The sequence below is a fragment of the Gopherus flavomarginatus genome, chromosome 2 (genome assembly GCF_025201925.1).
Source record: "Gopherus flavomarginatus isolate rGopFla2 chromosome 2, rGopFla2.mat.asm, whole genome shotgun sequence".
Taxonomy (NCBI): Eukaryota; Metazoa; Chordata; order Testudines; family Testudinidae; genus Gopherus; species Gopherus flavomarginatus.
In genome coordinates, this window is record NC_066618.1 from 74,967,215 (window position 1) to 74,991,918 (window position 24,704).

At 40.9% G+C, this 24,704-nt stretch overlaps 1 protein-coding gene across 10 annotated transcripts in view; it reads right to left on the reverse strand.

The window, feature by feature from the left end:
* SLC4A7 (solute carrier family 4 member 7) overlaps window positions 1–24,704 on the reverse strand; it is a 172,076-nt gene that overhangs the window by 13,166 nt on the left and 134,206 nt on the right. For 9 of the 10 annotated variants that reach the window (XM_050938308.1, XM_050938307.1, XM_050938303.1 and 6 more), the window contains 13 exons: window positions 24,439–24,542; window positions 22,611–22,785; window positions 19,654–19,787; window positions 18,143–18,388; window positions 16,627–16,732; window positions 9,174–9,335; window positions 7,530–7,643; window positions 5,884–6,045; window positions 5,292–5,543; window positions 4,666–4,734; window positions 3,942–4,115; window positions 3,395–3,526; window positions 1,821–1,921 (listed from right to left, as the gene is read on the reverse strand). In XM_050938308.1, the coding sequence (XP_050794265.1) occupies window positions 1,821–1,921; window positions 3,395–3,526; window positions 3,942–4,115; window positions 4,666–4,734; window positions 5,292–5,543; window positions 5,884–6,045; window positions 7,530–7,643; window positions 9,174–9,335; window positions 16,627–16,732; window positions 18,143–18,388; window positions 19,654–19,787; window positions 22,611–22,785; window positions 24,439–24,542 (1,931 nt within the window). Of the gene's footprint in view, window positions 1–1,501; window positions 1,554–1,820; window positions 1,922–3,394; window positions 3,527–3,941; window positions 4,116–4,665; window positions 4,735–5,291; window positions 5,544–5,883; window positions 6,046–7,529; window positions 7,644–9,173; window positions 9,336–16,626; window positions 16,733–18,142; window positions 18,389–19,653; window positions 19,788–22,610; window positions 22,786–24,438; window positions 24,543–24,704 lie in introns of all 10 variants that reach the window. The other variant, XM_050938306.1, reaches the window with a different exon arrangement.

Genomic DNA, 24,704 nt, shown 5'->3' on the forward strand with positions numbered 1-24,704 from the left:
TTCAAAATGTTTCAGAAGCTTTATTTAAAATTAAATTAAAATGCAGATATTAGTTTAGTGTGATCCTTGCCCCTGCTTTTCCTTGCTGAGTTTTCCAGTGCCTGATGGCACCTATTTAGATACTTTAAGCTGCACACAAGCTTCTGAGTTATAAGTTGATAATCAGCTGGCAGGAGGTCAGCGGCTAGAACCTCAGATCAGCAGCTGAAGTGAGTGGAGCTGGCAGCTGGTAGGGCTAAGCATGACCGGAAGCCTGGACCCTATCTGGCAGGGGGCCTGCGCTGGAAGAAAGGTGAGTGGGGCTGCGGCAGGGACCCCGGCTGGTAAGGGGCCAGCAGCCGGAACCCCAGAGTGGCAGCAGGCTGAGCAGGTCAGCCCACCCAGCTCTGGGGTTTCAGGGGTGGGCTTAGTGTCTCCACCAGCCCCCCTCTGGGGTTTCAGCTGCTGGCTTCTGCCAGCTGGGGTTTCAGCTCACTGCCAGCTTGGGGTTCTTTCACCCAGGTCAGCAGCGGGCGCTGAGTGAGACCAGCGGGCGCTGAGTGAGACCAGCGGCGGGAACTCCAGAGCAGTGGCGGGCTAAGCAGCTCAGCCCACCACCGCTCTGGGGTTTCCACTGCCAGCTCCTATCAGCTGGGCTCAGAGCCCGCTGCCAGCCTGGGGTTCCCTCCCCCAGGCCAGCAGCTGGCGCTAAGTGGGGCTGCAGCAGGGGGAAAGAACCCAGCTGGCAAAGGGCCAGCAGCGGAAACCCCAGAGCGGCGGTGGGCTGAGCAGCTCAGCCTGCTACTGCTCTGGGGTTTCAGAGGCTGGCTCCTGTCAGCTGGGCTCACAGCCCACTGCCAGCCTGGGGTTCCTTCCCCCAGCCCAGCAGCAGGCGCTGAATGGGACCGGCGGCAGAAGACCGGCTGGCAGAAGCCAGCAGTGGAAACCCCAGAGCGGCGACAGGCTGAGTGTCTCAGCCCACCTGTGTGCCATTAAAAATCAGCTCGTGTGCCACCTTTGGCACGCGTGCTGTAGGTTGCTGACCCCTGCTTTACAGGAATGATTAGACACATTGCCTGATTTTCCACTAGCATGCACCTTATGGATCATTTCATACCGATGCAAAGTAGGCTTGAAACACTATCTTATCAGGACAGTAATATTTCAAACACGTTTTCTTCAGATATGACTCCACAACATGTAAGGCTTTGGAGAATAAGGCTCATTCTTAGCAAGAGAAAAACTGAGATAATGTATCCAAATAGTGAGCACATTATTTTTAAGTGCTCTGGTTCCAGTTTAATAATCAGAAAGCTATTTGATATATGCACACTTATAATTAAAAAGGTGTAAAAATTATGATTTGTAAAAGACAGTTTCAGACCTCAACTTTATAAATCAAAGCAGCTGGTAAATATATGGCTGAACTAATGCCATTAATTAACTATACTTAAATGACACCTAACATTTCATATAATTAGCCATGCATAGTAACACACAAATTCTATAGACAAGAACTGACCAAAACAGCTTCTTCACTCTGTGAACAGCTGGTCGAAACTGAGTCATCTGATCTGTTCAAGATGGTTATGTAAATTATTAAAATGCAATTAAAAAAAAGAGAGGACACACATCCCCTATATCATTAAAGGCAAGATTTGCTTCAATTCTTTCCTATTCCCCAACCCTTCCCCAGGTACCTAGCTGAGTCACAAGCTTAAATGTAAATTTGTTCACTCAAATATGTCAATTACATTTATTTAATTAAAGCAAAAAATATAAATACTGCATGTAATACAAAGCTATTTAAAAATCCAAAAAAGCAGCAAGTTGTATCATACCTGTATTTTAGGGCTTTTACAGGAATCTGTAAGACATTTCCTCCTTCATATGGAAGATGTACAGTTTCACTGTCCACTGTTTGAAGCATTCTCTCTGCCTCCTGCAGATCACATGCATGATACAGAATTACTCAAGAAGCAGAAATAGCAATTACTCAGTCTCCTTGTCTTGGGCTATTACACATTTTGATCGATTCAGTAGGAAAAATTACCCATTTACCTTTGAATATTGCGGTGGCAGGGGGAACTTCCCTGAGATATTTTTTTCTTCCTCCCCCACCCTTGGCTAAATAATGTTTAACGTAAATAAGAACCTCTAACAATATATTTGAAAGATTTGTTAGGGAACTGGCGATGAGAGGGCTAGCTTAGCTGAAATTTACTGGGGAAAATTATACAGGCAAAATTATTGGTAAATAAATATCTATTGTTCAGTTTTAACTACAGCCCTGTCACATATAGTGGGTGAAACCCTAGCCCCAATGGAGTTTAGTCATCAACTTCACTGGGGCCAGGGTGTCACCTTATGTCACTAGAGAATGATGAAAATCCCAACACAACCAGTATATCATGGTAGACCAGGGGTCGGCAACCTACGGCACACGTGCCAAAGGCAGAACAAGAGCTTGTTTTTACTGGCCTGCTGCTGCCAGCTGGGGTCCCGGCCACCAGTCTCGCTCAGCCCCCTGCCTGCCTTGGTGAACAGAATCCTAGGCCGGCAGCGGGCTGAGCGGGCCCGATGGCCAGGACCCCAGTTGGCAGGAGTCCACGGTCAGAACTCCAGACCATCAGCTGGCTGAATCGTTCAGCCCACCGCCCGTCTGGGGTTCCTGCCGCTGGCTCTGCTCAGCATGCTGCCAGTCTGAAGTTCCCTCTGCTGCTTGCACTGCCGGTCTGTGGTCCTGGCTGCTGGCCTTGCTCAGCCCCCTGCCTGCCTGGATGAACAGAATCCTAGGCCGGAAGCGAACTGAGTGGGGCCAATGGCCAAGACCCTGGCTGGCAGAAGCCCAAGGCCAGAACTCCAGATCATCAGCTGGCTGAGCCGCTCAGTCCGCCACAGCTCTGGGGTTCCTGCTGCCAGCCTCATGCCAGCCGAGGTCCAGGCTGCCAGCCCCGGTCAGCCTGCTGCCAGTCTGGGGTTCTGTCAAGGGCCCCTGTAAATGTAAAATTTATTACTGGCATGCGAAACCTTAAACTACTGAAGACTTGGCATGCCACTTCTTAAAGGTTGCTGACTCCTCTGGTAGACATTGCTCTGATGCTAAGTTTGAAAAATCCACTGAACCACAATTAGGTATCAAATTCCATACCATTACTATTTTTATAACGGTCCTATTCTCTCCTTGAATCCTAACAACTGAGATTCTGGCAGTAACTCCTATGGCCGAGAATTCCAAATCTTGATTACTTTAGGTATAAAAACCAATGTGTATTTAATGTAAACTACTTTTTTTTTTTTTAAATTTCATGCCAATTACATTTCTAACTTCTAAATACTAGGTTATTTGCTTAGGTTTTCTGTAGCAGTTTCCTCTAGCAATTTTCAACTCACTTTTGGCCTTTTGTACACTTACCTCTTTTGCCTTCTTCTTTTTATCATCTTCTTTCTTCTTCTTACTTTCTGGCATAAGGTCATCCAGCCAACTAAGCTCTCGTTTGGTGAAACATAAGTCCATGAGCTTACGAATGAACACCAATGCTAGAACCTTTCAGAAAATAAGAATTGAATCCTTTAGAATCTATTTATATGAATGTTAGAAAAATAAAAATATGTATACACTAATATGTTATCAGCTTCTTAAACTAAGGACAGAATATTTTTTCTAGTCATACAAAGGTTATCACATCATAACTTTAAAAAACAGATCTGACTCACTACTAAAAGAATAGATGGACCATTGAGATAACTACCACAACCCATAATTTTTTACTAAGTCTACAGCTTTTCAGTTAAATCTGATGCTTATTTTAAATAAAAAAGAAATCATAATTGGCTTCCAAAAAGGAGGATTTTTACTAGAATCTTTTTTTAGTCAGCAAATAAACCCTGAAGAGCTGTATTAATCCACAGACCCTTTTGGAAAATGAATAAATTCCCAAAGATGCTAAGAAAGAACTTACCATCATAGGGAAAACAACAGCAGCTGCAGAGGCTTTAATCACCCACAAAAGAACTAGACAGGTGAGCTGAACAACTGTGAAGACATGGACCTTCCAGAGTGGCACATACCGCAGGTAGATCAAATCAGGTTGATGTTTTGCAGGCATTCCAAACAATTTTATACGGTCAAAAAACTATATTGAGAAGGAAGTCATCCTCAGTTAATGATTTTATCCACACAGAAGTGGACAGGATAATTAAAGACACTGGAAATATTGTAAGTAAGATTCCTTCATTTTACAGCCTGTACATGAAATGCATTAATGTAGTGTATATTTGATTTAAGTCACTACTTGTTTAGGATTTTAGAAAACAGGTGTCAATACTTAAGGATTTCATATTGTTCATCAAGTGCCCAGTGAAAGAACACATGCCAGAACTTAAGTGCCCCAGAAATAAGAGCAATTATCCAGACATAATGTTCAGTACATGTTTTTACATCCTAATCTGACAACACATTGTACCTTTACTTACACTTCAATAAAATGACATTTTAAAGTTTCCTTTTCATTTGATGCAAAGCAACTGATTTCAGATCATATTTGCATGTTTTATGTTTTCCATTCATAGAAAGGCTATTCCAGGCAGAGACAACTTAAAATTCAGTGATTTTTTAGTAGCTTTATCAAGTAGAAAATGTTTTCTAAAAAAGCAATCAGCTTGTTTAATAAAAACAGAACTTGCCTGGATGCCCCTTAGTGAAGATGCTCCCATATAAAGAAAGACACCATACAAAACTGGCATAGGAATAAACTACGGGGGGGAAACAAAGTTAAAAGTTAGCATTTACAGAATTACATAGTAAAATATGGCAGTCTGCGTTAATGGAAGGTGCTTAAGGGAAGGGATTTTTTTTTCTTTTTTTTAAAGTGCTAGGTTGCTATATGTAGAGTCTGAAGTCCTTTATTTATCCAGAGGATAAATACAGAACATAGCAGCAACAAGGAAGAGGGCAGGTTTGCCACCGTGCTTCAATCATGTTTTAAAGGGGCGCAGAATATCCAGAAGTTAACCTAAGCCTGGAAAACTGAAAAATAAGTAGTCAGAAAAGAGTCTTAAGTAATCAAGCATTTGAGACAGGGGTTATGATATATAAACACTTGTTCCTTATCTTCTCAGATGTCTTTTACTCTCATCTGCTCTGTCATTTCTATTAAACTATATCATACATCTATTTACATAAAGACAACTCTAAAATGAAAGTGGATTTCTTTAAATTAGTATATTAAACTTGCTTACATTATCAAATAGTAAGTAACGATATTAAAATATAAAGCATGCCATGTTTTGGAACAACCATTATTTCTTACCTTCAAAACAGAGGTCATGAACACAGAAAGGCCCATCAGAACAAATATCATTAATCCCGTCACTCGCTGCTCCCGGATTCCCAAGAACTTAGGTTGCTCTCCTGGGGCAGAGCATTCAGATTCTACTTTTAGGCTATTGACGTGACTTATAGACAGGACAGTTGCAGCCACAAACCAAGGCAAGCCCATTATGGAACATATCCCCAGCATAACACCAACCATGAGCAGATCAAGATGATAGCCACAGCCTTTCTGTAAAGTCAAGTAAAGAAATGAGTTACCTGCAAAAATGAAGATCTGCAGCACATAAAAGATTTATACACTCATAGTTCTGCACTAAATGACTAAAAAAAATTCTCTAAATAGATTTCTAGAGTGCCACTATTCTAGTAGCCATGTGTTTTGTTACTAGATATGAATAGGTCATTTAAGTAGCTGCAATTTAGTTTTATGTTTCAAAGACCTACACTATTTACTGTTATGTAGCCTATTTAGAGAACACTGAACAAGTTTATTTTGCAATAAATTGACTTATGTGCTCACAAATGAGTTCGGAATATATTTGAAAAAATGGAGAAAAGCTAACTATTACCTTCAACTTATGCTCCTTTCTGTTTATGATTACTGCAGTGATTTGCTGGTCCATGAAAATGAGAATGGTACAGAGTAATGCAGGAAAAGCAGCTACCAGTAGTGTCCACCAAGGATTACCTCCAAGAGGATCTATGAGCCATCCCCTGTCTTTCTGAGTGGGCTGGAAAACAAATCCAAGTAACAGGAATGAAAGTCAATAACTATAAATGCCTGCTATAATAAGTAGGTCAAACTCAGTTTAAATTAAAAACTTTTCTTTTAGAAGACATTTAAAAACCATATTCAAGTTTTTAAATTAATGAAAATGACTTGGACTGAAGTTAGGTTATATTATGTTTGTTCTCATGCTTTCACTTGGACAGCACAGAGGCCATCAAATGCAGTATGTGCCTCCATCATGTTCTGTTCTGAGCCTAGGTGTTACAGGATAGGATGCACATGAGGGACAGGTGTCTGTTGACACTGACCAGCCATGTTTTAAGTCTTCTAGGGACCTTTTTGATCCTGCTTTATTGTTGGAAAGTCTAAGATGTTTCCCATAGGGAAGCTGGTATGCTTCAGAACAGATGGGCATACCACGTTAGAGTGTTGGGCGACACTTTGAAGTAGTGGGACATGTTTAGTTAGAAAAATGGATCTCTTCATTCAACTTGAATTTGTCCATTTGATAGTTTCAATCTTTTCAACATGCTTCATCTGAATGATATCCAACTTCTTTTTAATCTTGACACTGAGAGGCCATGTTTCAATCCCATAGGTCAAAATACTGGCCACCAAAGCATTATAAATCCTCAGTTTGTCTTATCAGCATATTGAGTTTATGAAGGACATTCTTGATGAGGTGCCCCTTTACTGACTATACTTTTCCACTTTGGGCATCAAGTTGTTTCTTGACGCCTCCAAAGTTATCAACAACAGAGCAGACCTAGGTGAAATCATCATCAATCTCAACTGGGGTGATCACCCGTGAAGATGCTAAAGCCTGCAGGATGATCAAAACTGCCAGTTTAAGAAGCTTAATTTTACCCCAATTAATTGTCAGGCCAACTTTTGCTGCTGAGCTTTCATGGATTTAGGTGCCACAAGTAGCTCATCCATTGATTTGATAACTAGTGCTATGTCCTCAGCAAAACTGGTGTAGGTGAGGATCTTACCAGGGCTTATGCCTAAAATGCATTTAGTTAGTGGACTGAAGGAGTGGTGCAATTAGCTGCTAGGTGTGCATTAGTATAGCATTAAGTCATGAGGGTGTGGCTTATGTGAAAAAAAAAGTAATAAGACAAAAACAAACAATCCTTTCCATTTTCCTTGGCTTCTATACATCTCTCCTGAAAAGGAGTTCATGTTACTCTGTGAGACAGAACACCACACAGTAACAAGGATCTCAGTAACTTCCTTTTTCAGATGAGAATTAGACCCAGAGCAGAAAATGCAGAGAAATTAGAAATGCATATCAACTCAGAAAAAAAAATTAGCATGGAAAAAAACTGGACATATTATAGTGTATTTCTTTCCAAACACAAAAAAAGTGAATTTCTTTTCCCCACATTTAACAGCAATTTTTTTCATTTTTCCACTATTCAACTATTCATGAATTGCAGATCATTTAAACCTTTTTAAATGGACAAGGCTTTTGTTTCTTACTTCAAATTTCTCAGGAACATGTAGTTTAGCAGAAGGAACCCCAACAAGCCAGTCAATCAAAACCATGATCACTATGGTCAGAAATACAGCAAAGTCACTGATTGTAGAGCGCACCTAGAAGGAAAAAAAGGTATCTTAAAATACAAGCTATTTTCACTGCTATATTTAATGCTTGTGAAAATGGATAATTTCTGCAACTCTAAATTAGTTCAATTTTTTAAATGATCAAACAGATCAGATTTAGCCAAAAATTCCCATCACTGGCACTCCATCTATCTTCTCTCATAATTTATCTGTAAATTAAAGTGACCTGTGATCATAACCCTATTGTCTTACTGCCTACCCTATTAATGGAGGATAAAATATTATCTTAAATCCTAGCCTCAAAGAAGTGATCTGTTCGAAGAAACAAATTCCTTTAAAGGCCTTTGGAAGTGATTGGGTTCCATTAGCCTTAAAAGAAGGACCAGACCATCAAAACAGATATCTCAGTCTGACAAGATGCATGTGCCTCACCTCAAAATATAAAATATAATGGCCATTCCATAGCAAGAGTCTAATTTCTTGCTTAATTTCCAATCCCATCCTAAACACTACAAACCTAGTACAGCTGCATTCTATATGTGATAAGGTGTGATTTCACTATGAAACAATAGCCATGAAGCTTTTCTGCAAGATGCCTGCACAAATAGTGATGACTTTTTCAACTTGCAAAACATTGCAGAGGCTGCCCCACAGGATGCCTCCCCATATAACAGAGCAGTAGTACCGGCCAGCCAACAGTGCTACTGGCTAATCTCAGGGATCTCCTCTCACTTGGGAGTTGGCTGGCTGCTCAACCTTTCCTTCTTAGTCTTGTTTCTGCATTGCCACTCTTATTTCCAAGAACACACTTTAGAATTTACAGTTTTACTGTAATCTGCATGTGTATACTTCAGCTAATTTGATTTATACTATAGGACAGTTTCAAGCTGTGGAAGATGGACTGGTAAAAGTTAATGTGCATGATACACGAGTATGGGTTTAAATTTCACAAGCATCTTCCACACCTTCTTTTGGCTAAATGGAATTACCTTCTGGCACTTGATCCAAGCAGCAAGGATTAGATCTGCCCCCTAACAGAGGCTGAGTGAAGGAATGTTGCTCCCAACACTCTTGTGTTTGAGGATGTACTTTCTCCCACAGGTTAGGTATCAACCCAGCATCTTGTGCCAATGGATGTGACAAACCACGTGGATGTCTAATCCCTTTGTGAGATCTGACTATATCCCAATGTGGATTTAGGGGTCTGCTTATGTCTATGAATGTTTAGGTTACTCACTGCTATGAATACAGTGAAGAATTTAAGAAAACGACCGTTCAGTTATCATAATTTCAAGAACTTTTAACCATTTCTAGCACCTTCTATCTCAGTGTCTATATTTTTAATTTTAACTCCTAAATTTACAACATTATCAGCCAATCATCAATCACTTATTTCTGTTCTGACTAGGAGAATGATCTCAGCAAACTAATATGCTCAATACAATGCTCTGAAACTTTGGAAACACAGTAAATAAAAGAAAAATTGTAGTGAATTACATCATTGTATGCAAGAAGGAAAGACTGTCATTTCAAAGCAAAATGGCAGTGAACCCTAATTACCTTAGTAGGGAAATAACGTTTGGTCTTAAACTGCTTGAGAAAAGAGGAGAGGAAAAATGTTGTAAAGAATAATATCACGGACCAAAACAGAACATCTGGAATATATGGGCCATGATGACCACAAGCTGATCCAAGAAACACACCATGAAACTTTTTGCATTCCTACAAACAAAAACAAAATAAACCAAGTTACCCTCTTTAAAATAAAGGTAATTGAAAAGGAGCACTGTAACTTGCAGCCTCCCCCTTAAATTCACCAAAACAAAAAATTTGCACTCAAAAAGGCAATCCCAAATTGAAATTTCAAATAACTCATTTTTGTGTGTGTGTTCCAAAATAGTCTCAGGATCTAAAACCTGAACTTTCAAAACTCCAAGAGCCTTTTCAGCATAAGTAGGGGAGGGTGCCTCATAATGAAATATTCCACAATACATAGTCACCTTGTTTCTGGCTTATTTCTCAAAATACCATCTAGATAATGACTGGTGCAAGAGAAGGGTTGAGTGCTCAAGATCAATAAAACATCATGCAATGTCAATTTTCAAGTTGATTATGACAGGAATGAACTCCCTCGCTTTAATGGCACCTCAGTTCTCCCCATCTCTTTATTCCATGGCTTGTATGTGTCCTGTTTACTAGACTCTCCTCCACTTAGGGTCTACTTTTAAAACTTTAAGAAGCTACAATATGACATTTTTAAGCTGAACTGTATTTTTATTAGAAGAAAGAATGTTGCTGTTTAATTCAATAAATTAAAGCCATCATCCACTAGTCTAATTGTTGTGAAAATGTGTTTGATTCTTGAGAAGAGATTATTTCCCTAGCTGAGTTGCGTAAAGGAAAAAAATCAATTACAAGAGAAATAGAAACAAGCTGTATAGAGCAGCCAAACAATTAATTTATGAGTGAAAATTGAAAGTTGAATTTTTACTTTTCATTAGTAGTATTGCAGTAGTGTGTCTAGTAGCCCGGGTCATGGAACAGGGTTCAATTGTGCTAGCTGCTGTACAAACACATTACAAAATGAGTATCTGCTCCAAAGAGCTTACACTCTTAAGTAACAGAAGAGAGAGAACAGGTGGATACTGACAGGGAGAAAACAAGGGAAAATGAGACAATAGTCACATAGTTGAGAGAAATATGTTCACAGTGCAAGACTTTCAACAGAATTTATCAAACCATTCAACTAATAAATAATGAACAACTAATTTAAACTGTGTAACATAAAACTGGAGTATGTCAAAATTTTGGGCCATATCTGTGGATCTGGGAAGATTACCAGTATTTGGGAAAGCCAAATATGTCACCTAGGTAGGAAGTTATGTCTGGAAGAGTCTTCTCCTGAAAAGGTTCACCATAGATTTGGAAAGATAAGGAGAGCACAGTAGCAGACAAGAAAGCTATCAGCAAAGGAAGGGTTGAGGGAGCATTAGGCAAGCTCTTTCCAGGGAGACAGCAGCATTTTCTGCAGTGCAAGACACACCTAACCTTCATCCCCAAAACAAGCCATTGACCACCAGTGCCACAATCACTCAGACACTGGAGAGTATCAACACATTTGAAAACAATGTTTCCTACTAAATACCTTGCACCTCACCTCCATGAGGTTGCTCCCATTTTGGAACATCAGTGTATCACTGTGGTGTCTTTCTACTTAGCCACAAAAATATTGAAATTATCCAAACATTTTCAATATTAAAATCAAATCGTTTCTCATTCTCCTCCCCTTCAACTTTTTTTCCCTCTCTTTCCTTCTAATCTTCCCTTCTCCATTGCTCACTCTAATTCAGCTAGTTCATGTTGCCTTTCCCTTCTGTAGCAAGTTTCCCCGAGTTCCATACTGTAACTAACAACTTAAAACAGTGGTGGGCAACCTGCAGCTCGTCAGGGTAATCCGCTGGGGGCCGCAAGACAGTTCGTTTACATTGACTGTCCACATGCACGACTGCGAGCAGCTCCCAGTGGCTGCAGTTTGCTTTTCTCAGCCAATGGGAGCGGCGGGAAGTGCTGCAGGCCACAGGGATGTGCTGGCTACCGCTTCCCGACTCCCACTGGCAGGGAATGGCAGACCACGGCCACTGAGAGTGGCTGTTCCTGCGGTCAGTCAATAAATGAACTGTCTCGTGGCCCGCCAGTGGATTACCCTGATGAGCCATGTGCGGCCTGTGGGCCGCAGGTTGCCCACCATTGACTTAAACATTTTTACTGTCACATTCTATCATTAAGAAAATCTTAGTATTTTTCCCTAACTTAATTTTTGTATTTCCTCAGCTGAATTCAAGCAAACAGTTCCTTCTTTATTCAGGTCATGCTCACCTATTGTAAAACTTCGTTCTATAGCTCTTCCTTCAACATATGCATTTACTAAAAAATCCTACAAACATACTGAAAAACGGTTACCCACCATCTTCATGACTGTTGTTCTTCGAGATGTGTTGCTTACTCCATTCCATTCTAGTTATGTGCGTGCCCACATGTGTGGTTGGAGATTTTTGCCCTAGCAGTATCCGTAAGGCCAGCTCTGGCACACTCTTGAATGCCACGCTCATGCGTCAGTATATCAGGCTCTGCCGACCCTCTGCCTTCTCAGTTCTTTCTTGCTGACAACTCCGACAGAGGGGCAGGAGGGCAGGTCATGGAATGGACATAAGCAACACATCTCAAAGAACAGTTACGAAAAAGGTGGGTAATCATTTTTTCTTCTTCGAGTGCTTGCTCATGTCAATTCCATTCTAGGTGACTCACAAGCAGTGTCCATGAAGGTGGGTTTAGACTTCACTGTCTTGCAGCATGCAGCACTGCTCTGTTAAAGCCAGCATCGTCATGAGCTTGCTGGGTAAGTGCATAATGAGATGCGAACATGTGAACAGACGACCAAGTAGCAGCCCTACAGATCTCTTGGACTGGTACCTGTGCCAGGAAGGCCACTGACAACACTTGTGTCCTAGTCGAATGTGCCATCACGATGTCGGCAGAGGCACCTCAGCCGGCTCATCGCAGTGGCAGATGCAGGCCGTGATCCAGGATGAAATCCTGAGCAGACATTCTGTCTGCCAGCACAACGAACAGCTGAGTAGACTTATTGAATGGTTTTGTTCTATCTATGTAGAAGGCCAGCACCCTCCTGATATCCAGGCTGTGTAGCCTGCGCTCCTCATCTGACATATGAGATTTCGGGAAAAAAACAGGTAAATATATGTCCTGGCCAGTATGAAACTGGGAAACTACCTTGGGCAAAAACGTTAGGTGCAGTCGTAACTGGACCTTATCCTTGTAGAAGAACGTACAGGGTGGTTCTGAAGTAGACACCCTGCGGGCAGATGTTATTGTGACCAGGAATGCAAGCTTCCAGGAGAGAAAAAGGAGAGAGCAGGAAGCCAGAGGCTCAAAGGGAGGCTCCATGAGCCTTGATAACAAGAGATTCAGGTCTCAGGGAGGGATGTGATTCCGGACATGTGGGTAGAGATGTTCCAGGCCTTTCAACAACCAAACCGTCATGTTGTGAACGAAGAGCAACCTGCCTGGGAACAGATGGTGGAAAGCCAATATTGCGGCCAAGTGGACCTTGATTATTGATAGGGACAAAACTTGGAGCCTGAAGTGCAGCAGATAATCCAGGATCTCTAGTAGTGGGGCCTGCTCAGCCCATATACGCTGCTCCAAAGCCCAGAACATGAACCTTTTCCATTTGGCCAGGTAAGTCGCGTTGCTGGAGGGTTTCCTGCTACCCAGCAAAACCTGCTGAACATGGTCCAAGCATGCCCATTGGTCCACACTTAGCCATGCAGCAGCCAAATCGCCAAGTGCAGCACTGCCAGGTCTGGGTGCAAAAGGCTACCATGGTTCTGGGACAGCAGATCAGGCCAAAGGGGCTCAACAATGTGCCAAACCAGTGCTGGCAAGGCCACATGGGGTGTTTTAGGATAATTTTCGCCCTGCCTTGCCTGATCTTCGCCCTGTGAATCAACATCACAGATGAGAATGCATACCTCATCACTCCCGACCATGCAATGAGATAGGGAGCCCCTCTCCATCCCCTGGAACCTACGGAACACGTGGCTCGTTCTGTTCTGTCTGGGGAGTCCCCCACCTCTGGGGGATTATGCTGACTGCCTCCAGATGGAGCGACCAATCGTGACAAGATGAGAAGGTCCTGCTGAGGTGATCTGCTAAGACGTTCCTGGTTCCAGACAGGTGTGTGGCTACCAGATGAATGGCATGCTGCACACAAAAATTTCAAAGGTGGAGAGCTTCCTGACAAAGGGTTGAAGACTTGGCACAGCCCTGCCCATTGATGTAATACATTGAGGCAGTATTGTCCATCAGGATCTGCACCACCTTGCCCTTCAGGTGGGGCAAGAAAGCCTGGAAAGCCAGGCAAACTTCTCTGAGCTCCCTGACATTGATATGGAGGACCACACTGTCCTGCAACCAGCAGCCCTGGGTGCTTAGCTTGCCCAAGTGAGCTCCCCAGCCCAGGTCTGAGGCATCAGATACAAGGGTAAACGATGGTAACAGGGTTGCAAAGGGAAAGAACAGTTACCTGTTCCATAACTGGCATTCTTCGAGATGTGTTGCTCATGTCTATTCCACAGTAGGTGTGTGTGCTCGCCACGTGCACTGGTGCCGGAAGTTTTTCCCTCAGCAGTACCTGTAGGGGGAGAGCTGCTGCAACCCCTGGAGCGGCAACTCTATAGCATGCTCCCTTCACCCTCAGTTTCTTCTTACTGGACCAACTCCAACAGAGGGGAAGGAGGGCGGATAACTGTCCTTTCTTCTTCGAGTGCTTCCTCATGTGTATTCCACAGTAGGTGACTGCAAGCTATGTCTGATGGAGGTGGGTAGGAGTTCACAGACTCCCTGGCTAAAGCAAAGCCCTACCGAAACCAACGTCATCCCTGGTGTGGAAGATGATCGCATAGTGCAATGTAAATGTGTGAACTGAGGACCAGGTAGCAGCTTTACAGATGTCCTGGATAGGGACATGGGCCACAAAGGCCGCCGACGAGGCCTGAGCCCTTGTCGAGTGAGCCCTTATGATAGGTGGTGCAAGAACCCCTGCTAGGTCGTAGCATGTGTGGATGCACGATGTAACCCACTGGGAAAGCCTCTGGGTGAAGATTGGTTGACCCCTCATGGTTCTGTACCTGGGACCACGAGCTGTCCTTGAGCAGCAGTCGTCGAGGTAGGGGAATATCTGTACCCCTCGGTGTCTGAGGTAGGCTGCCACTACTGCCACACACTTTGTGAATACCCTGGGCGCACTGGACAGGCCAAACAGAAGGACCAAAAATTGGTAGTGGTCCTGTCCCACTAGGAAACAGAGGAAGCATCCGTGCCCTTCAAATATATGGATATGGAAGTATGCGTCCTGAAGGTCCAGGGCCGCATATCAGTTGCCAGGGTCCAGAGCAGATATGATACGTGCCAGAGAGACCATGCAGCACCGGCATTTTGCCATGAACCAATTGAGATCTCGCAGATCCAGGAAGTAACAAGAGTAAAACTTTTTCCCACGGAACCTTCTTCACAGCTCTCAAGCTGAGGAGCCAACTCACTTCCTGCTGTAGCAGAAGTAAATGTGAAGGATTCCCCCTTGCCATCCGAGGGAGCAGGGTGGGAGGGCAGGGGTGAGATGCATTGTAGCATGTAACCCTGGGAAATCAACAGGCCCAGGTGGCGGCAGGTGGAACACATCAGATCAAGGCTTCTTTGCACATGCTCCCGAGATTCTGCCCTTGATGAGCCAGTCGTTGAGATACGGGAAGACCTGGACCCCTCGACGTCTCAGGTAAGCAGCCACTGGCGCCATACACTTTGTGAACACCCTTGAGGCTGATGAGAGGCCAAAGGGCAGCGCCATGAATTGAAAATGGTGTCAGCCAACTATGAAAAAGAGGATGTGTCTGTTACCTGGAAATATGGAAATAAGTGTTGTTTAAGTTGAGGGTTGAGTACCAGTCTCCTGGATCCAAGGAGGGGATGGCGGAAGCCAGGGACGCCACGCAAGACTTCAATTTTTTGAGAGACTTGTTGAAGCAACGCAGGTCCAGGATGGGTCTGAGGCCTCCTTTTGCCTTCGGAATTAGGAAGTACTGGGAATAGAATCCTTTTCCTTTCATGTCCCCAGGGACCTCCTCCACCACCCCCAGGCACAGGAGGTTCTCAACCTCTTGAATGAGGAGTTGCTAGTGGGAAGGGTCCCTGAAGAAGGATGGGGATGGGGAAGGGGGGGTAGGTGGGAGGGACAGGTGGCCCCGAGATACTATGTCCAGCACCCAATGGTCTGAGGTGACCTGTAACAGGCCAACCGGTAGGGTGAAGACAATCGAGGAAAAAACAAGGTGGGCCCGAGAAGTTGACTGGGGCATTGTTCTTGAATGCACCTCCAAAATGAGGGCGTAGTGCCAGCGGCACCTGATATACCGACGCTTGAGCTCCGCACTCAAGGAGGTGCAATAGCTGGCCCTACAGGTACCACTAAGGCAAAAATATCTGATGACCATGCACTTAGGTGTATGCACACCTAGAATGGAATCGATGTGAGCAAACACTCGAAGAATTTTAGTTTTTATTTTTTAAAGCACAAAGTCTATATTGAAGCTTTCTACATAGATTAGTTACCCCAAGACTTAAGGGAGGTAGGGATCATGCACCAAATGCTCTCATCATATGCTTTTAAAGTTGAAGAAGTTTGGAAGCAAATCTTACATTGTTAATTTTGTTTCTATCCTAGACCAAAGGTGTCTGGGGAAGATCAGGGGGAAAATTTCAGAGTTGGTTGCTTATGTAATAGTATCAGAATGTTCTCTGGTTTTCTATCTTTTAGGACTCTGGATAATTCCTACATTTTTTTTTTAAACTTGTATTTACTTTTGGTCTTCGCATAGAGTATTACAATTGAAGACTTATCTTTACATCTCCCTCAGTCCTGAATCAAAAAATGATCCTCAAACATACTGTATACAATTTTCAAGGCCCTAATTTAGCAAAGCACTTAAGTACATGCTTAACTTTACTCATGTACTTAAGTCCACTGAAGTCAATGAATCTTAAGCACATACACAAATCTTCTGCTGAATCAAGGCCTCATATTTTATTAAAAATGAATGTTTCTAAGATACTATATTAATACAGCAAAACAGTTACCAATTAATACCAAAATAATCACCAAGCCTCTAAAAGAACTTGGCCCAGCCTACCAAATACAGAGGCATGCATGGATAAATATTTAAGATTTAGATCAAGCCCTTATTGTGAAACTGAAAATTACTGCCATGGCTCATAACACAAAAAGAAGGCATTCACCTACTCAAAAGGGAGAAAATATTATTTCATCTTTCCAATTCTCCCCTAGTGTTAAGCATATATAGAATTGTAAAGAAGCTGATCCAGGTTCAACTGGGGGATGAAACAAGGCACAGTGTTTTGTTTTGTTTTTTGAGTTACTCACAGAAACTGTGAGGTTAGTCCATGTTATAGTATCCACGGATGTATTGGTCTTCAGCCACATTTGTAAAGTTTCATTGCTAGGGTTCTGAGGCTCAGAACACACACATCTGAAAAGTAAAATTAAGTATCATTGAAGAGCTTTTCATTCTTGTTTCAGTTTGCTTTGGAACGTTTAAACTCATAACACAATGCTGCAATTTTAAGCTATTTACAGTTGCAAAAAGTTAAAGTGGCTGCAATAAATTCTATCCCAAACTACTACAAAAAGATGATAGAGTACAAGTCTCCTCATTATGTGCAGTGAAATACATGAGATAAGAAAGTGGCTTTATTAAAAAGAACTATTAGAAATATTTTCTGAAGAGTTCCAGGAAAAAGTGTTCCATATATTTTCCTCTCAAATTCTAACACAATAAATTCCTTCAAAACTGCATAAAGCAGAGGTCTCTCCAGAAACAGGTAGCAGGTGCCCGTCAAAAATTTCCCTATAAAATGGACACCATAAATTTGAGAGGAAGAAACCACATTTGTTTCTAGAACTTGGTGCCTAATATAATGAATATAACTGTTTTTCCTAGCTGGTTTACACTGTACATTTGACAGACTTTGGGCAGAGTCAGTTTCACTTTTTAACCTGTTCAGTCATTACATTTCACCATTGTTGTAAAGACCCTTATAAACATCAAGTAGGTAGCAGAAAAACCCCAAAACAATTTTTAAAGAAGTAGGACATCATAGAGCACTTAATCTGAAAAGAAAATTATCTTAAAACGTTCAGGTTGACAGCATCCCTTTAACAGAATTAAAAAATCTGAGGCCATGAACCTGAATTTTATGCTTGAATTGCACTTTATATGAGCACATTTATTTGCAAGTGAAATGCATTTTGGGATACTGGCACTCCATAAAAGAACCTGCTCATGTAGCTATTGTAGGTTTTAATGGGTTGGGCAGAAACAGGCAATAACCAGAGACAGGCAAGAAGACAGTTGAACTATTTGACAGGCTTAAAGGAATAGTTTTCCAGTGAACCCAAGCCTGAAAATCAAACATAACAAGTAAAAATAAAAAAAATGTACATCTTGTGACTGCATCTAAAGACAGAAGGTGAATAAAAAAATATCAGAAGGTACAAAAGTTTCATCCTTATTGTATAAATTTAGTCTGTATCATTATTTGCATTATTGAAAACTTCTTACAGTACAAAATATTTCGGTTAACAAAACTGTTTTCTCATAAATGTACATACATTATTTTAAGGTTTTAAGATATACTACACCATATCAGGTGTACAGCAAAACAAACTGATCCTTGGTTAGTGGAGATTTACATCAGCATAACTATTCAGACTGGTATAACAGAGTAGGGCTTGGCCCAACATGTTTAAACATTTAGTAGAGATTATATGTAATTTATACCACACTTACATTTATACATTCAGAAATTTTACTAATGGACTGTAAGGTGTTCCATTAGTATTATCCTGGTATAAAAAAGGTAAAAAACCTGACACTTACGAATATAAAGTCAGTTTATCCAGGTCATTGTGCATATTGAAGGCATACAGTTCTCCCAAATGAAAAAGCTTTTCCAATGCTTCATAGATAAATATGATGCAAATGAGTGCTGCAAAAGCCTCCTCAGTAAATCGAGTGATGTAACACACAAGGCTGCTCGCATCAGTTGCTACTAATACTATGCATAAAAATGAAGTCCACAGACCAATGCTGGTTCGCAAGGAAAGATAAGAAAGCCCATAATCCCTGTTTGAAAAAAGAAAATACAGGTGTTCAGTAAAACTTTAAGGCTACTTGAAATGGTAAATCATTCCATCTTGAAAAAAAAAGGTAAGACAAATTTTTGTCCCCGCACTTGTACTCTCTTGATGCTTTCTTATCCTGACCTGAATGCAGCCTTTGTTTGAGGCAGAAGCAGAACTGGGACTCTACTTCTTTCCTCATGCTGAGGGGGCTGGACCTGCTACTATGGAGAGGGGGTGCTGGGATCAAACAAGCAGTTACATAGTTTGGGGGCATATGAACCCCCTCTCCACCCTCAGAGTTCCCTGTCAGCGTCAAAGTCACTATTGCAATTTAGGCAGAAAGGTCTGGCAATTCTTTGCTGAGTTATTATCTGACTTCTTCTGGCACAGGACTGAAATCCGGGTTTCCTTGCTGGAATCAACAGTGCCTCACATCAGAATGGCACAGAGCTTCTTTAAATCCTCCAACTCCTGTTTTCTCCTCTAGCAGCAGCATGCCTGGGTCAGTGGTCTCTACATGCTGTAATCTAAGAGCTAAAGGTCAGCGCTAAGATCTAAGGTCATAAGTGTTCTTTTTTAATTTGCTGGTTGGGAGGAACCACAATCGACATATCTGAACTGTTCTAGAAGATCAAAGAAAAAACTAATGCTGTGAAACTCTACGGTTGAAAGTGAACAAGAACTTATACAGATACATATACACCATCAAGAAAATATAAAAACAACACAACACAAGACTTCCACAAGGAAATGGTGATCCTCCTCTTTTCTTTCATCTAAGACTGTTGCAATTTTAAAACACACAAGTAGTTAAATTTACAAATCTGATATAGACTATGTATCAAATTATTTGTAATTCCAAAAGTAACGTTTAATCTATTTATATTTGTATTAGAGATGGGATAGAAACAGTATCTGGATCTAGATAAAATTCAAGGCAAGGTTCAAGACTTAGATTTTTGGCCAAATCAAGACTAGAGTGCAGATTGACATTTGACAATGCCAAGATCTTGCGTGTTGTTATTGCAAAATTATAGTCACCAGAGCTAAGGGCAGATTTCTTATGGCTTTTGATCCAACCCAACGCGAAGTCACAAAACCAGGTTCGCATCTGAGAATTAAAAAGCAGCCCAACTAAAATGTAAATTCTGGTTTCAGTCCATGCCTACTTGCAGATTTCCGTTTTCAACTACTACAAATCTATCAGGAAGTCTGAGTTACCTTTAAGTTCAGAAAATGTATCAAGTCAATGTAAATATTACTTACTTGCAGAATTTAAATAATATTTTTTCAAATACTAGAACTGGTCCGGTGCTCCCCAGTATTGTAAGAGGTTGCCCAGCAAACAGTGAATAGGCAATCCCAGTTAATGAGGCTCCAAAAAGAGACTCTATTGCACTCTGTTTGGAGGGAAAGAAATTGCTATGACATATTGCATTTATGGTTAATATTTGTCACCAATGTTTTCACACGTACGATTTTATAAATCACCAACTTAGAAATAAAGTTAGGAATGAAAACGGTAAAATCAATATTGATATTGATGCTTTATACACATAAATAAATTAACACAGCACTGAAATAACAGTATCATGGTCAAAAGATTTGGAATGCTTCACTCTTGAACAACTGTAAAGCTATCCATACCCATAAGAACAAGTTATTCATTCTGAAGGCTAAGGAGGAAAGCACACACCAACAATTTTAACAAACACAAGGTCTATCAAAATATAGTTAAAGAGAAAAACGGTCTTTCTCTGTAAGAAAGAAGACATTGCAGTATATCTTTACGAAAACTTAATACAGTGTGCTGTATCAAACCTGCACCAGTCAACCAAGCATTACAAAAGAAAAACTGTGACTGGGTGTTACTGAACAATAATGGTTTACATATACATGACAATGAAAAGATGGAGTAGTAAGCCAACATCCCACCTGGTAATGCATTTCTCTTTGTTAGGGTAAACTATACCTCTACCCTAATATAACGTGACCACATATAACATGGGTTCACATATAGTGTAGAAACCCTGGGGCTCCGGTGGCGGGGCTCGGGCGGCGCTTTAAAGGGCCCAGGGCTCCGGCTGCTGCAGCGAGCCCCAGGCCCTTTATATCACTGCTGGAGCCCTGCCACTGCTACTACCTGGGCTCCAGCAGCGGGGTTTGGGTGGCGATTTAAAGGGCCTGGGGCTCCCCGCGGCCAGAGTCCCAGGCTCTTTAAATCACCACTGGAGCCCTGCCGCCACTACCCTGATATAATGGGGTTACACCTATAACGCGGTAGGGATTTTTGGCTCCGGAGGACCGTGTTGTATCGGTGGAGAGTTACGTTTATTTGTTTTTTTCCTTGAATTACAAGCTTTACTAAAACACTTTCCTCTTAAAATAAATAAATAAAAAGTTATAAACCACTACAAAAGAGAAAAAGCAGAGCTTTGGACCCAAAACATTGTTTAAGTTTTTAAAAATTACCTAAGCCAGTCAAAAAAAACCTATGAAAAGACATGAGTTTGACAATAACGTTGACTTGCACTTTTAAAAAAATTGCTATTCTGTAATTATTCATACCTGAGAAAGCTAAAACTAAGCAAACATGATTTAAGCCCCAATTCAACAAAGCACTTAAACCTGCGCTGTGAATTGCTGAATTGGGACAATAAAAGGAATTTTGCATGCTACACATAAAAAGAAGATATATCAATTTGGCCTATTGATCAAGTGTTAGCCTCAAACTAGCATTTTAGTTCAGTCAAAGCATTAACTTTGGGCTCTGAATCACGATCGTGGCAGGGACAGGGAGTACTGCGAAGGTGACATTCTCTGGGAATGTGAGGGAGGGGTTTGAACACAAACTTTGTACCTTACAAAGTCAGCTACTGTGCTTCAACATACGTGTGCAGTAACTAATTTACTATATTATATATATAATAATATAAAATTATTATATTAATTGATGCACACCAAAGTATCTGAAGGCAGGAACAAGCCCACAAATAATCCCAGACAGCTAAAAAAAAGAAAGCATTTAAAATCAAATCTTAAAAAGGAGCACATTTTCTAAAGTTATGCATACAAGGTACATGTACAAACCATGCTAATGTTTTTATGCCAACTGCCTGAAAATATACTTCCTAAATCTGGAGTAATAAAATTATGGTACAGTACAATATAATTTTTTTCTGGAAGTAGATTTTGTACAGCAACCAGCTTGTTAAAACTCTCATGTTAATAAGGATATATTCAAGTCACAGGCCTTCTTTGCAAAAAAATAAATAAAGTCCAGTTAAATAAGTAAGTATTACAATTCATGTTTAAAGGTGTGCTCTGAAAAGCAACATGGAGTTTTCTTGTATTTTCAATAGAAGTATAATCAAAATCCTAAGATGTTTTAAGGAAAAATTTGAATACATCCTTACATTTTCCCTGAAAGAAAAAAGTCATTTTCACAACAAATTTAGAAATAGAAAATACACTTCATAAATGATTTTAATTAACAGCCATTGGCTAATTCAGACTGAAACACTGACTTTATACAATAGTGGATGTGACCATTTCCCCCTTTATGAAAATTGCAAAGCCCTAGTAAGTAATTTAGTTAAAATGTCTATAGTCTGCATACTATCCAATATGGCATTACCAAGATTAAAAAGATATTTCTCTATAGCCAAATTTGTTAAGGTTTAAAATGAAGAGTATTTTCTGTCTATAAACCTTGGTTATCTCCTCTTATTAAGAATATAAAAGTAATATACATTTATATTTTGTCCATGGTTTAAATATATAATTCTGCTTCCTCTGCCAATGCATCATCAGCATTATCATCCACACAGGCCTACTACTCAAGGCCATTAAGCTTGGTCAGCTATTCACCTTGAGCCTCTGACTTATCCTAAGTAGGCCTACTGGGATGGTGCAGCTTTAGCGCTTACATTTTTTGAATCAATTCTATTGTTCCTTTCCAAAAAGGCAATGAAAGCTCTTTTTGAATTCATGAAGCCATTCACCCAGTAAGGCAGGATAAACATTTTTACCTTAACTGTGCATCCTCTCCTGTTCACATTTTCCACAGCAATTACCTGTTGGGGAATGTCTGCTTTGGGGCAGGCTAATCAAGTGCTGCGGATAAACTCTTCAAATAAAAGTATGAATAAATGAGACAAATGCACACAGTCACTTGCCTCTGAAGATCTAAAAGCCTGGCCACTACCATTCTTTGTACTCACTATTCTGCCTTCTGTAGCTTCTCCCAGGAGCCCTCCAAAAGTGATTACAGGAGACATACAGGCACAGTATAGGAAAAGAATCGAGGCCAGGCACTGCAGGCTTAATGCATCCTTGAAGTCACTCAAGAAAAAAGGTGCTTTCCTTTTGATGTCAAGTATCAAACCACCAAAAAGCCTAAATAGGTGAGATGAAACTCGTCAAACTGTACACTAAAGGATTCTAGCTAGTTTAAAACTATGGGCTACACAAGACTGCCAATGCCGATTGCCAGCACAAAGTTAACAATTTCATAATCCAATTTAAAATACAACACAGATTAAAACAAACTAATTTAGTCAATTCCAATCCAGTTAATTGTATACAAAAATTACGTGGTTTATATTTAACCATATATTTTAAAATGCTGGCTAGCTATTTTGCATATAATGGGCTAGACACTGAAAAGATCTTGGCAAATCATTCTGCCCAAACAATGTTTTAAGAAGCTCACATCTGAATGAAGTGGTCATCAGAACACATAATAAGCACAAAGAATATTTAAAAATCCAGCTTCTAGGACAGAGGTGGAGAAATGTTTTGGTCCGAGGGCCACATTTGGAAATAGAAATTGTATGGCGGGTCATGAATGCTCACAAAATTGGGGTTGGGGTATGGGAGGGAAAGAGGGCTCTGGTTGGGGGCCAGAAATGAGGCGTGCAAGCTCGTAGCAGCACTTACCTCAAGCAGCTCCCAGAAGCAGTAGCATGCCACTTCTCCTGCTCCTACGTGGAGGCGCGGCCAGGTGGCTCTGCACCCACTGAAGTGCCGGAGGGGGCCACTAGAGCGCATAGGAGTCGCAGTGGGTCCATGCCACGGCCCCCGGGAGCCACATGCTGCGGCCCCCAACCCTGCTTCCCAGTTGGAGTGCTGAAGCAGGGCAAGCCCCCGACCACACTCCCCAGTGAGAGCTCGCGGGCTGGCTTAAAACAGCCTGCGGGCTGTAGTTTGCCCACCTCTGATACAGTGCATAATAGTGGAGCTGAAAACAGTCAGCTCATATGGTGATAGGTTCTCTCTGGAAAAGTATCACTAAATTCATGATGTTGAAAAGTTATTTGCCTGTGGGTTATTAACTCTTGAACCTCTATAGTTTTTTTGCAGCTAATCCAAACCTGCAATAGAATTTTAGTGAAGATTAAGATTGGTTAAGTCTTGCAAGTTGTTTTTCTAATTTGTAGGAAATCCAAATTTTTAGCCAAGGATTTAAGTTTACTAAAATTTCCAGACAAGAAATGCAACTCATCTACAAGAGTTTTCTTTGAATTTTTTACAGGTCTAAAAATCACTACTTTGCCCATATTCCATTGGTCTTTGGAAGCTATGAATCTTGTTATATGATGCTGCATATAAAAAGACTGACCTCTTCTTTTAAATGTTCTTCTGTGGGATCTAGAAAATAGTTTAGACATTGATATGTACCTATGCAATATTTTGAATATCTAGCCCAATATAGACAATTTCCAAATTGCTGCTACACTCATGATAAAAGCATGCTTTATAATAGCTTAAAAATTAAAAGTATATTTTGAAAATTTAGTCAGTTAAAGGAGGCATCCTCATACTATGAAATCCTTCACAAGTGTGTTGAGAAATATTGCCACAGGGTTGATAATGCTTTAAGCAGGACAACAATCATAGGCAAGAACCAATCACTTGAAAAGGAAAAAGGATGTGTTTTACCATGAATTTAAAATATTTAAATGTATCATTCTACAAAATGGTAATCATATTAATAATTTATTGCTTATATTTTTTTGTGATGACTAGTATTTAGGTAAGCAAACCCACCTTCCAGTCCTCCGTAGCTCAGGTCCAGCATGATGGCTCTCCTGTTTGAGAATCTCTCCTGTAGAAGTAGATCCATTTGGAAATTTAGGTATCTTTCTTTTCTCCTATGTAAGGAAAGTATATAAAAAATTTTACTTTAGGTTTTATCAAAAAGCCTCTGGTCAGGAAAAGTTTGCAAAGGCCCAATACTTCCAAAATCAAATTTTAATACAAGGTATTTTATAAATATTTACAATACAAATGTACAACATGATATGGATTATACT